The sequence below is a fragment of the Hydra vulgaris genome, chromosome 07 (genome assembly GCF_038396675.1).
Source record: "Hydra vulgaris chromosome 07, alternate assembly HydraT2T_AEP".
Taxonomy (NCBI): domain Eukaryota; kingdom Metazoa; phylum Cnidaria; class Hydrozoa; order Anthoathecata; family Hydridae; genus Hydra; species Hydra vulgaris.
Window position 1 is genome coordinate 745,001 of NC_088926.1, and position 14,756 is coordinate 759,756.

Sequence of the window (14,756 nt, forward strand, 5' to 3'; positions counted from 1 at the left end):
ATTCATTATATAAACGTTTATTTAGATTTATTAAATAGACTAAGGTAATAATTATAATATTTTTGTAGATGATATTATTTTTTAAAGTTCTGTTATTATTAATATTCAGAATGAAAATGTTAAAAAAAAATTATTTACAAACATTTGAGAAACATTGTATTAATATAAATTTTTTGTTTCACAATGCAGTCTGTATCTCAAACGTTAAGGAGAATTGTTTTGTGTCAGTACCAGAAATTTAATGCACATCAGCAAATTCCATAATTCATAAAAATATTATGAATCCATCACCAAGTATATATTTTTATCATTTAAAAAAAGCCCCTCTGTCTTTACTTTTATTTGCTTTATTAGTGAATAATGAATTTAAATTCTAAATGTTATATTTAATTTGTTGTATAGTTTCTTAAGAATATTACTAACTTTATTGTTTCAAGATAAAATTGTATCCCCTAAAGATATGCAGGTATTGTTGACACGATTGGCAAGCATTTAAGTGCAACTTGGTGAACTACAAAACACATCAAATGTAATTTTAAGCATAATTAGAAAGAGTAACAAAGATATGCCAGTTAATGATTTGCCTGACATAGTGTCATTGTCACTAAAAGCAGTAAGCAGAATTTAAGTATTCTTAGAGAAAAATTAAAAGACAAGATAAAACTCAACTAAATGGTAAATATTTTTTTAAGACCTGTTCATGCGTTTTGTATGATATCTTTATACAAATTATGTACTTAAAAGAATATACTCTTTGAAAATTTTTTGTAAATGAGATTTTATATTAATTTATGTCTAACCAAATTATTTATTTGGTACAAATTGCAGTTAAAGACGAAGATTATTTTATATATTATTTACTTTGAATAGTTTTTAAAAATGGCCTAGATATAAAATTAAACTATGGAGGAAGAGGACAAAAAATCAGAATAGAAAAAACGTTGATTGCATATGTTGCTATTGGTAAGTGATTTAGAAAAGTCATTATTTCAGATTCAATTTTTCATTACACAATTACTTTCAATTTGTTATGTTTCTTTGGTGCATAATTAAACAAACAACTAATTTTTTTGCAGAAACTGTGAAGTTAAATAAGCATGGCTTATGCAGGCATGTGATAGAGATGGTGAACTAAAAGAAGATAGTCGTGGGCACCATATATTATTTAAAGCTAAACATTAGCTAAACACGATTCAATAAGAAGTAGCTCAGCCAATATCGAAACTTCTTTCAGAGACCTTTAATTTTATTTTTTTTTAATTTTCAGTGTACCTTAAATTTTATAAGGAAAGTTTTTATTTAAACTTTAATCTGTCAGTTTTTGGTTTATGTTTGCTGTTTGCAATGTGTATATTTAACAGAGAAATTATGTAAATTAAATAAATAAATTTTTATACTTGTATCATACATTTTTGTTTTTATTTCTCTATAAATTTCAATGTAGCGATGCAAATCATCAATTTGTAACAACGATCTAATGTTGCATAAAAGGTTAGGCTGATCAGGGTATATAGGCCACATTTGTTTGCAAAATTTGTTGTTGAATTCAGTATAGAGCTAATTTATAGTAACATTTTCCATTGTATTTAACATTAGCCTAATCTTACATAAGATATTGGGCCGATATTGTTGACAACGTTAGGCCAATGTTGTATACAACCTCGGACCAATGTTGTATAAACGTTGGCCCAACATTGGGTAAACGCTGTATACAATTATGAGCCAATGTTGTATACAACGTTAGGCCGATGCCTAAACAATGATCAAACCCGCATTCAACATCGAATTTCAATATCAAATTACAACATGAAATTTTAAAGGTCAACATCAAATTTCAACATTGGGCTAATGTATCACCATGCATTGGCCCAATGTGGGGTCAATGTAAGCTTGCTACCTGGGATATATATGTAATAATAATAATAATAATAATATATATATATATATATATATATATATATATATATATATATAATATATATATATATATATATATATATATATATATATGTATATATATATATATGTATATATATATATATGTATAAATATATATATATATATATATATATACATATATATATATATATATATATATATATATATTTATATATATATATATATATATATATATATATATATATATATATATATATATATATATATATATATATATATATATATATATATATATATATATATATATATTAGGGTGTGTCATAAAACAAAATTTTTTGAAAATATCTGATGATACCCCATAAATGTGTTTTATGTAATAAATTAATACAAAATTTAAAAAATTTTTAAATATAACAATTTTTAGGGGTTGCTCAAGGCCCTTAAACATCAGATGGGTCCCTAATATTTTGAAAAAAAAAGTTCTTTGAAAGCATATCATTGGGTCTCAAAAGAAGAGCAATTTTATAAAAACTTCAAAAATAATAATCATTTTATATATAGATTACTAAATTTAATTTTATGGCTTAAAAACCATCGTTTTTTAACATAAAATAAAAAAGTACATATTTTCATAGTTTTTTCAAATAAACTTTTTAAATTTGTGTTTTCATAAACTTTTTTTATTATTTTTAAAATTTTTATAAGATTTCACTTCTTTTGAGGCCCAACATGATATGCTTTTAAAGAACTTTTTTTTTCAAAGTATTAGGGACCCGTCTGATGTTTATAGGTCTTGAGCAACCCCTAAAAACTTTTTCTATTTAAAATTTTTTTTAATTTAGTATCAATTTATTACATGGAACACATTTAAGGGGTATCATCAGACATTAAAAACAATATATTAGAGTGTGTCATAAAACAACATTAGAAAAGTTGTTTTATGACACACCCTAATATATATCTATATATATATATATATATATATATATATATATATATATATATATATATATATATATATAGAATAATAATAATAATAATAATAATAATAATGATAATGACAAGCTGTGGCAAACAATGAAATGTCGCTTGAAAGGAGTAGCAACCCTTTAGCTCTTTGCCAGTAGACAATGAGCTGTAGCAGCAATTCGGTACTTTAATTGTAATACTAGTACTGGCTACAGTGTTTGTCCAAATGGTTTTTTAATTCATTAAGATTAGAAGAGTCAATCACAGTTTGTGGGAATGAATTCCATCGGTGTACTACTCTGTTAGGGAAGAAATTGAGTCTAGTAGAAATGACATGCATGTTGTTATTGAGGTCAAAAGCATTAAAGAACTCTTTGTATTGATGATGAGAGTGTCCTCTAGTTTTTCGCACAGATGAAACCGATTTGTAGGTTAATCCAAAAAATATTTTCTAAGTTATTTATAAAATTGAAGTTGTAGATTAAATCACCTCGATTGCGTCTAGGTAAGATGAAGTTGTGCTAATCTGGCTTCAATGGATAACGCTTTGAGAGATGGAATTGCTTTGGTGGCACGGTTTTGGACTTTTTCAAGTTTTTCAACGTTGTGTGCAGAATAATAATTCCACACAGGAGCAGCATACTCAACTTGAGGTCCGACCATCGATGTGTAGAGGCTCTTCCAAACTTGTGCATTTTTATTAATAAATGATTTCTTTAGTTAACTGAGGACAGAGTTAGCTTTTGATGATATTATTTCAACGTGTGTATCCCATTTAAGGTTGTGTGAAATGCAAATCCCAAGATCTCTTTCACTGTACAAGGAATCAAGAAGCTGCTTCCCTTGCTGAGTCAAGATAAAGTATTGGTGGTTAGGACTTTTGCTTTTGTTAAGGCGTAAGATAAGGCACTTTTTGTAATTAAGTTGTAAGCTCCAGATTAGAGTCAAAGACACAATGTGATTTATATCCATTCCGGAGCAGAGCTGGGCTCTCAGGAGTGGAATTTGTGGAAATAACTTTAGTTTCATCAGCGTATAACTTCATTAGATTGCTAACTAGGTCTGTTATGTCAATAATGTATAAGATGAATAAAAGAGGTCCTAGAACAGATCCTGGAGGGACACCACTGGTGTTTTGAATATATATATATATATATATATATATATATATATATATATATATATATATATATATATATATATTTATATATATATATATATATATATTCATTGTATATATTTATATATATATATATATTCAATGTATATATATATGTACATTGAATATATATATATATATGTATATATATATATAAATATATATATATATATATATATATACACATATATACATATATACATATATATATATATATATATATATATATATATATATATATATATATATATATATATATATTCATTGTATATATTTATATATATATATATATATTCAATGTATATATATATGTACATTGTATATATATATATATACATATATATATACAATGTATATATATATATGTATATATATATATACATTGTATATATATATGTATATATATATATACAATGTATATATATATATACATATATATATATATATATATATATATATATATATATATATATATATATATATATATATATATATATATATATATATATATATATATATATGTATATATATATATATATATATATATATATATATATGTATATATATATAAATATATATGCATATATATATGAATATATATTTATGTATTTATCAATATCAATATATTTTAGAGTTCCATTTTATCACACAAACACTTACAGAGAGGAAGGGGTCTGATGGGTACAAAAATTTTGATTTTTATATCATAAACTATACTTTATTTTAAAAATTTAGAAAAAAATATGCTCTAAATGTCAGAGAAATTTCTACCTTCTGAAGGTTGGAAAACTTTTTATATATGGATCTTGGGGCATTTTAAAAGTTATGATGCAAATATATATTTATATATATATATATATATATATATATATATATATATATATTTATATATATATATATATATATATATATATATATATATATATATATATATATATATATATATATATATATATACATATTTATATATATATATATATATATATATATATATATATATATAAATATAAATATATATATATATATATATATATATATATATATATATATATATATATATATATATATATATATATATATATATATATATATATATATATATATATATATATATAGTTTCAGAGAAGAAATTTTTTGTATGGGGCACACCAGGCAATAAAAGATAATACAGTGACCTTATTTAAAAAGCAAAGTAAACAAATGATTTTTTAGTTAAATTCTAATCCAATCTTTTTTATTTTTCATACATTCATATTTTTTAGAGGATATCAAAATATAGTAACCCAAATATTTAAATGCATACATATATCAACTTGTTTCTTCGCGCAGCAGCCTTGTTTGTCAAGGTTCGTGTTTCGGAGTAATAGATTTGGGACAGGGATTATACAACAAGTAGCCTCCTCATCTGTAGTGACCTTCTTGGTCTTGGGGAGGTAAATTACAACAAAAAAAATACATATGTGTTTTATATAAATATATATATATTATATATATATATATACATATATACATATATGTATATACATATATATATATATATATATATATATATATATATATATATATATATATATATATATATATATATATATATATTAAAGGTTCTATAAAAAGATTTAAATGAGTTTGGTCATCCATATCTTTTTTGATACATTCAGTGTGTATCTAATGCATTTGCATATGTATTGATGAATTTTCTAATAATTTGAAGCGATTTGTATTGTAACTCTAAATTGAAATTCAAAAAAATTAAAAAAAAATTACATAGGGTCACAACGACAAATTAATAAAAATACTGGAAAAAGTGTAAATAAGTCAAGTAACAATGTGATTGTCATTTTAAAAAAAAACGTTTTTGAAGTAGCCTTATAAATATCTTTTTTATGTCTTATTTGTTAAACTTTTTAAAGATATCAATAATTTTTAAGACACCCTTCAGACATCTTTGAAATGTCTAAATTTAGTAAGAGACATTTTGACCAGGTTCAGACGTTTTTGAAGTATCTTTGGCCATTTAGACAACTGATTATGACAAAATATTAAACAATTACCATGGAGACAACTGATTTTAACAAAATATTAAACACTTACCTTTATAAATGAAGAAACAAACAGCAAGTAGAGAAAGAAAAAACAAAAATGCTTCAACAACATTCCAAAATTCAATAAAATAACTCCATCCTTTTCTATAAAATATTTTAAATTCACGAATAGCAAAAATTAATGTCATAAGTAGAAAAAATATTTGTGAGCCGATGACACCGAGGGCATGTTCTGTAGTTGATGCATAGATCATAAAGGTATTAACATTAAAATAAGTTAAAATTCCTCCAAAAGGAGGAAACTCAAATGTTAATGTCACCATATTAAAATAATTTGTAGCTGCATTGAATAAGGCAAATTCAAAAATTAAAGCCCGTGATTGGCGATCAATCCACTTTTTTTGCTTTAACTGATTTATAAATATTTGATTTTTTCTTTTTGGAAATATTTCAATAACATAACCTCCACCACCATAGACTTCCAAAGCAGATGAGAATGAGTACCCGTCCAATTCTTCTGAAGTTTGATACTTCCATGGTAATGATAATGTACTTGACTGAGATTTATTACTTATTGTTGGTCTGGTCCAATCTAAGTCAAAGTTCTGTGTTTCTTCAACCAAAGCTTTATAGGCAGACAAACAAGAAAGTTTAATATATGCAGTCAAAACTGTGGGTTTAACACAAGAATCTAAATCAAAAAAAAATTTCAGTTAAGAATTAGATTTGTTCAACTATTTTCATTTCAAAACCTTAATAAAAAACGAAATATATATTGCTGAAAATATTTGTTATCTTGTTAAATATTTAAACAGTGCACAGGAACATTATCTAAGGCCTTTTTTTTATATCAGAAAATTCTCCTGAAATTGCACAATTTAGAAGAGAGCCCAGTAGTTTTGTTTTTTAAGATAGGTTAATAAGAGGCATGTGACATACTGAAATTTTTTGTATATTAAATACTGGTTTCAAATAAGGATAACTGGTAAAAAGTTGAGGTAATTAAAGCTGACACAACCCTGTCTTGACACCTAATTTCCCCTTTCTTAGAACTACATTTTCTAAGATCATAATTCTTTTTTTAAATTCTTTTATAAATTAGATCAAAATTCATCAAAAGAATTTAAATTTTATCAGAAAATCACCTGAAAAAACTTAGAATGGGTATATCTTTTTCACAAAAACAAATTTATTTAATGAAATTTGACATTTTCTTTATGAATTCTGATCCAGTAAAATATAACACCAAAAAAAATTTTTTGTTGTAAATGCAAAGCATTTTAGTGAAGCTGCACCGAGCAGTGAACGCCTTAGGGATGAATAATAAGTTAAAAAGAGTTGAGCAGAGTGAGATAAAAGTACAAAAGGACAGATGTCCAGTGGAAAACAAAGAGCCTCAAAGTAGAAAATTACTAAAAAAATGATAAGTGTAATGTTGTAAAAATAAACAATAACAATAAAAAATAGTCGAGATACGTAAGTGTAATGTGTAGAGAGTATCAGTGATGGAGCAGAATTATTCGTTTTATAAGTAGTTATCATGTGGTCTGTATTATAAGGGTGGTAAACATACATTATTGATTTAAGTGTGTCATGGGCGTCTTGAGTACAGTATGGATTCGTGCCTTATGGTACAGTATGAACACAATAAGACCTCCAACTCTCGCCCGAGACAGGCATCCCAAAAGAAGTTCCACTCTGGGTATACACCAGGGTATCTCGTCAAGGTATCCCATTGTGTTATCCCAAAAGGACTATTCTTTTTTTTGGGGGGGACGGGGTTTAGGGAGGTGTACAGATTAGAGAAATGTCTTAAACACCACAAAAACATGCCCACACCCATGTTTTAGAAATAAAGTTACAAAATGAAATTTTAGAACTTGCTTACTACTAATTCTGTTCTTCCTCTTATTAGAATTTACAGCTATTACAATTATTATTTCAAACATTAAATATTCGTTTATTAAAACTATTATTTCTAATATTCAACATTTATTTATTCTGATTATTATTTCAAACACATTTCAAAACTTTAAAAACATTTATTTTTATAAAATTGAAAAAACAATGTGCATAAGGATTTGAACCACGTAACGATTTAAACTATGGAAGGATTTTAACCACAATTTAAACCAGGATTTTAACCCCAATTTATACCAGAGTAAAGATTTAATCAAAGTTGATTTTGTTATAAAGCTTTGAATTTCTGCAGCAGAAAAGGCAAGGATTTAAGACCTATAAATATTAATGAAAAAACATATTTACATTAAAATAAAGAAAAAAAAAACTCAAACCTTACCAAAACTGCACTCTTAAAAATTTATTCAACTAATAACATAGACCTTTCATGTTTTCAATAATAAACTTACTGAGAACAAAAATCTTGTTAGAAGTTATTCAATCCTGATATAGTTATTAGGAATAAATAAAAACAAATAACACACTCAACAAATAAAATTTTATTGTGCATATCTTGTTAACTAGGTGGTTTTTTAAAACAAATTAAAAATGCTGATTTTAAATATGCAAACCATTTTTCACCATCACGTCAAGTTGTAAAGATATTTGGGTTTAAATCTTTAGTATTTAAGGTAAAGTCCCTAATATTGTCGAAAAAAAAGTTATTCAAAAGTATGTCAACCTGGGTCTCAAAAGAAGCGTATTTTCATAGAGATTTTAAAAATGTTATTTATTTGTACTAAAAATAAGTATTTTTTGTATTATTGCTGAATAACATTCTGTTGAAATTTTTTTAAGAGTCTTTAGCATTTTTTTACATAATTTTTTTTTCAATAAATTTTAAGGAAAAATATTTATGTTTCCTAAAATCTCTATGAAAATACGCTTCTTTTGAGACCCAGGTTGACATACTTTTGAATAACTTTTTTTTCGACAATGTTAGGGACTTTACCTTAAATACTAAAGATTTGAATCCAAATATCTTTACAACTTGACGTGATGGTGAAAAATAGTTTGCATATTTGAAATCAGCAAATTTAATTTGTTTTAAAAAACCACCTAGTTTAAAAGATATGCACAATAAAATTTTATTTGTTGATCAGTGTAATTAAACTGTTACCTTCAAATTTTTTAGATAACTTGATCTCAATCTCTATAATTCATTTTGATTTTTTATGAATGTCATGAAAGTTATATATAGTTAGTAGGAAAAGATTTTTTCTCGAATAACTATACATAACTAGATTTCTGGTGTATTGCATTAAAGTGTTTGTATCAATTATGTTGCATCACAAAAATCAAGAAACAAAACGATGTTGATATAAAACTGGTTGTGTATGGAGGGCAAGCATTTCATAAAGTTACACTGCTGATCACCTTAAATCCAGATTTAAAAAATAATAAAATTGCAAATAAATTATGCAAGTGTGAAGGATATTCTTTTAAAGATTCAAGTTTCCACTAAACTATTATATTGTCTATTTTGCTTTTATTAAACAAAACAAAACCATAACCTTGCAGATAAATTTGAATAAATTGAACATTTCTTCCTTAGATTACACAGTGCCTGAAGATCTAAAAGATATGCTTAGAATGGTTGGAAAAGAAATTTGCTATGATGATGTAGTTTATTTTTAAACAATTTTAAGCAAAACCTTTAGATCTTTAGATAATGTATAATCTATGGAAAAAAAATTTAATTTGTCCAAATATCAAATAAAAAAAAAAAAATTTGAACAGATAAAGATGAATTTTTTGGAAATCATCTTCATTTGACTTTAGCATCAAAATACTAGAAATTTGAGTATTCCGCATGGCTCTTTGTTACCTATCTTAAACAAAATTCTCAACAAAGAGCCCACTCTTTGCTGAATTATATGATTTCAACCAAAATCCTGATGAAAAATTGTTTTGTACATTTTTGGAATAAGAAGAAAATTTCTGATAATAAAAAAATTTCTGGGAATGTGTTATAAGGTCTTAGAGCATATTCCGGTGCATTAGAGCATATTCCTGTGCATACTCCAGGGGTTATTATTTAAATGCCATAATTAAAGTAAAAGCCAAATTAATACCACTAGGTTCTGCAACTATGGTTATACTATGTTTATTATGGAAAAACTTCGCTTTTTAAATTTTTTTACAATCTCTATCATATAAAAACAAGTCAAATTTATTTGGTGTGCTGCCATTCTCTGGGTGACTCAATCAGAGAATGGTAGTAGAGAATGTTTGGGAAAATATTATTTTAATCATCTCCCTTAACTCATCCTGAGTGAAGTGAGATGATTAAAAGAATATTTTCTCTAAGCAGAAAAGATAAAATTGAGATCTAAATTAAGCAAAGGTGACATCAAATACAAAACATATACAGTCTAAGGTCGAAAATCATTTTTACATGTAAAAATAAAAGATGCACCTTTATACCATCTTTAATGACCGAGTAATCGACTATTAAATCTTATAAAATATACTAATGTGTATATTTTTCAAAAGATTTTTGAAAAAAAATAAAAAATAAAAACATTAAAAAAAAAATAAAAACCCGTCTAAGTATATAAAGTTGATATAAAAAGTTTATTTGTAAGTCTTTAAATTGTGATTTTCCATTAAAAAATCTTTGAAAAACTCAAACAAACAGGGGCACGTTTTCTCTAGAAAAAGCATGATACCAGGAAAAAAAATACCACAAAAAATGTCATCTGTTCATAAAAATAGCTATGTAAATACCTTTTGAGCCCCTTAAAGCAGAATACAGAATACCTAAATGAACTTTTTTTAAAAAGAAAAGTGTTTACAATTGTTTTAGTATATCCAGCATATCAGGCAAATGCATGTATTTATATCATATATCCAGCTGTGAAAAAGTTATTCATGTCTCTTATTGAGTAAAACATAAATCATCATTAAAAATAAAGAATTAGGTTTAAAAAAAGTATCAATTAGACGCATGTGGATAACTGTGGGCACAACTTTGAATCTCTCATCATTGCAATCCAAACACCTCCCACCATCACCCCCTTTAAACATTAAAAAAAAAAATTTAGTTTTTTTAGTTATAAAATTTTTCAACTACTGATGTTAAAAGATGTCAATTATTAAAATGATAGTGGTCAAGACTTAGAACCATTTAAGAGCATAGTTTTGTGAGTATAAGTTGATAAAATAATTTTTTTTAGAGGTTTATGGATAGCGATGCAAAAACAAATGGACCATTTGAAGGACAATTTTTAGCAAAGAGATATTAGTCCAAAAACTATCAAGAAGAAAATCTCAAAAGAAATTTCAGTTTGTCTTAAGATAATTGTACAAATTGCATTGATGAATCTTATGTGAAAGATTTAGTAGATTTAATTAAACCACCAAAAAATGAATGAGTAGGAGAAACTCCACACAAGTTAGAGTCAAAGAAAAGACACAGATCAAGTAGTGAAGACAAGCCATTTGGGTTGTCTAAAAAAGAAATCACAAAGATCTGTGTTGAAGGTTGAAAAAAGAAGTTAAAAATTTTTGCGTCAGCACAGTAAGTGGTACAAGTGACAAGTGATAAATGGTACTAACAATACAATAATATTTATGAACGTTAAGAATTATACTAAAAATTAATTTTTTCAAATAATGTATGTATTAATGTAATGATTTACACTTGTAAAAGTTCTAAAAGTTTTTAATTATATTAATTAAACTTTTTATATATGATCATTGTATAAAGAACAGTTTCATATGTTAAATAATGCATTATATATTTACCTGGTTTCACCCGAACTTGTCTAATTCGTATTCCATTAATAACCTTAGATGTGAGATCAGGCAAAAATGTTTTTCCAGGAAAATCCATGTACTCGGTGCCTATGAACTTGTCACTTAAATTGAACCAGGGCTCAGGATGTATTATTGGAAGAAAAAAAAAGTCAATCCATGACCAGAAATCTTCAGAGGATTGAAGCTGAAGCATAAAAATAAAATTATTTATTTTAACTCTCATCTTACTTAATTACTAACTTACATCAACATCATCATCACCATCAGCATCATCATTATCATTATCATTATCATCATTATCATCGTTATTGTTATCATCATAATTATAATCATGATCATCATTATCATCATCATCATCACTATCATTATCATCATTATCATCATAATCATTATCATAATCATCACCATCATTATTTTCATTATCCTCATCATCATCATCGTTATCATCATTATCATAATCATCATTGTAACCATCATTATCTTCATTATTATTATCATCATGTAAGTGACTGGGGCCCCGTCTAAAAATGAGACTTTTTGCAAACCCGGCCCCGGCCTCAGTAAAATTATAAGATTTAGCAGGGGTTGATAGCTGGGACTAAAATAAAAATTACAATATCTAATATATCATAATTTTATGCTTACATTTACTATTCATTAAATACATTTATATATTTTTAAACTCTAATTTACTTCCAACAAGATTGCAAGCAACTACTATTAAGTTATGAGTTACTTTAAAATAGAGAATAGTTAAAATACTAGGCGATGCATAACTGACGACTTAAAAAGTTGTAAGTTGTATAAAAAAGGAAAATATGAAGATGGGTATGAGGTTTTTACTTACTCTTACCCATCTTCTAAAGGATTAATTATCATGTTATAAAAAGTTTTTCATAAGGTGAAGGGACAAATACAGTAAAACGATGCAAATTGTTGAATAAAAAGCCAAGCAAAAATTAATTTTGGTTTATTGTTGTAGTGATGATAGCTCGTTTGGGCATTGACCATGATTGTATTTGTAGAAAAAAGAAAGAAATTCAACCTTACAACAATGGAAGAGTGGCTCAAGCTTTGCAGATAAAGTAGGTCTAATTACATTTACAATGTGCTTTAAGACTTTGTCTGAGAGTAAGAGGGTTGTTATTCATTAATATAGGAATACCAACAACATTGCTATATTTTTTTGCAGTAAAGAAATGAGTTTTGTTGTATTTGTGGATTTTAAGCCCAAAATTTAAATTCATAAGCCACTGCAAGCATTAGGCTGTTACAGAAGAGAGATCAGATTTAAAATCGTCTGCTTGTTCTAAGCAGTTAAAAAGTGAAGATTTTTTGTCAAGACAAGAGTATAAATTTGAGTTGTCAGCAAATAGAGTCACTTTAGATTTAATTAAGATCATTATTGTAGATATGAAATAATACAGGAGTAAATATAGAACCTTGTGATACCATCAAAGTTCTTGAAATAAAGAAGAGGCCTTCAAGAATAGCTATAATACTGCAGTTAAAAAGAAGTAATTTAATAACTTCAAAACCTTTTATATAAAGAAACTAATAACAGAGTGAAGATTAATTGTAGGATAGTTGGAGAGATCAAGGTTTTCTAGAATTTTGAAAAATTGGAACCACTTGGAACTAGCAAAAATTGAAGAGAATTTTGGGGAACAATTTTTTAAGTCTATGATGGAAATCTATTCTGGAGCACAAGCTGTAGAAGTGTTTAATTGAGAATCAACTTTAGAATTGGAGGCCAGAGTGATTTGGATGTGTAATAATGGGTTAATCTGTTTAACTGTCAGGAAGAGTATGGCCATTATAATCAAGAGTCAAATTAGAGTTTTAGTAGATAAGAATAACAAGATGTTCTTGTAATAAAGATGAATTGTTAAAAAATGTGGAGTAGAATGAGGCTTGACTTAAAATGAAGAGGAGTAATAAAAGCTTCCAAACTTTTATTCCAGAAGAAATAAAAGCTTCCAAGATGCACTTTTTGCATACATATTATGAATATAAAAGTATCTGTTTGCTATTTATTTAGGTCTTGGCATACAATATCCTTTCATTGTTATATAAACTTTAGTATTTATTTGGTGTAGTATTTGCCGAAAGTGAAGATGATCAGATGAATGTGTGGTGTGACTCTAGCAAAGCAAGAAAAGGAAGCATAATATTAGACAAATTAGAAAAAACATTGTATCAAATAACATTTGTTAGAAAAGATTAAAGTAATTTAAGTATCAGAATGTAGAAAGGTAGCAGCTTCATTAGAAAATGGTAGCCGTAGAAGTAAGAAAATTTGAAGAGTGCCTTACATATTGTATGAATGAGTTTTATTAAGGAAAAAAAATGATTTTTTATATTAGAGAAAAAGCATGAAAGAGGAAAGCTAAAGCCTGATGATAATGATGATGATGATGATGATGATGATGATGATGATGATGATGATGATGATGATGATGATGATGATGATGATGATGATGGTGATGATGATGATGATGATGATGATGATTGTGATGATGATGATAAAGTTTATAATGATCATCATTGTCATGATGATGATGATGATGATGATGATGGTCATCATCATCATCAGGCTTTAACCTTCCTCTCTTACACTGTTGATGATGATGATGATCATGATGACAATGATAATGATGATAATGATCATGATATGATAATAACGATGATGATGATGATGGTCATCATCATCGTCAGGCTTTAGCCTTCCTCTCTTATGCTATTGATGATGATAATCATGATAATTATGATCATGATGACGATTATAATGATGATGATAATGATAATGATGATGATGATGGTCATCATCATCATCAGGCTTTAGCCTTCATCTCTTATGCTATTGATAATGATAATCATGATAATCATGATCATGATGATGATGATAATGATGATGATGATGATAATGATGATGATGATGATAATGATGATGATGATCATCATCA

At 26.2% G+C, this 14,756-nt stretch overlaps 1 protein-coding gene and 1 long non-coding RNA gene across 4 annotated transcripts in view; one reads left to right on the forward strand and one right to left on the reverse strand.

Moving 5' to 3' along the window:
* The window catches only part of LOC101238762 (uncharacterized), a 161,455-nt gene that overhangs the window by 14,786 nt on the left and 131,913 nt on the right, over positions 1 to 14,756 (reverse strand). For all 3 annotated transcript variants that reach the window (XM_065800743.1, XM_065800744.1, XM_065800745.1), the window contains 2 exons: positions 11,779 to 11,974; positions 6,119 to 6,760 (listed from right to left, as the gene is read on the reverse strand). In XM_065800743.1, the coding sequence (XP_065656815.1) occupies positions 6,119 to 6,760; positions 11,779 to 11,974 (838 nt within the window). The remainder of the gene's footprint in view (positions 1 to 6,118; positions 6,761 to 11,778; positions 11,975 to 14,756) is intronic.
* LOC136082807 (uncharacterized) lies at positions 913 to 1,122 on the forward strand. Its single transcript, XR_010639733.1, has 2 exons — positions 913 to 963; positions 1,077 to 1,122. It is a non-coding gene; the product is annotated as an uncharacterized LOC136082807 (long non-coding RNA).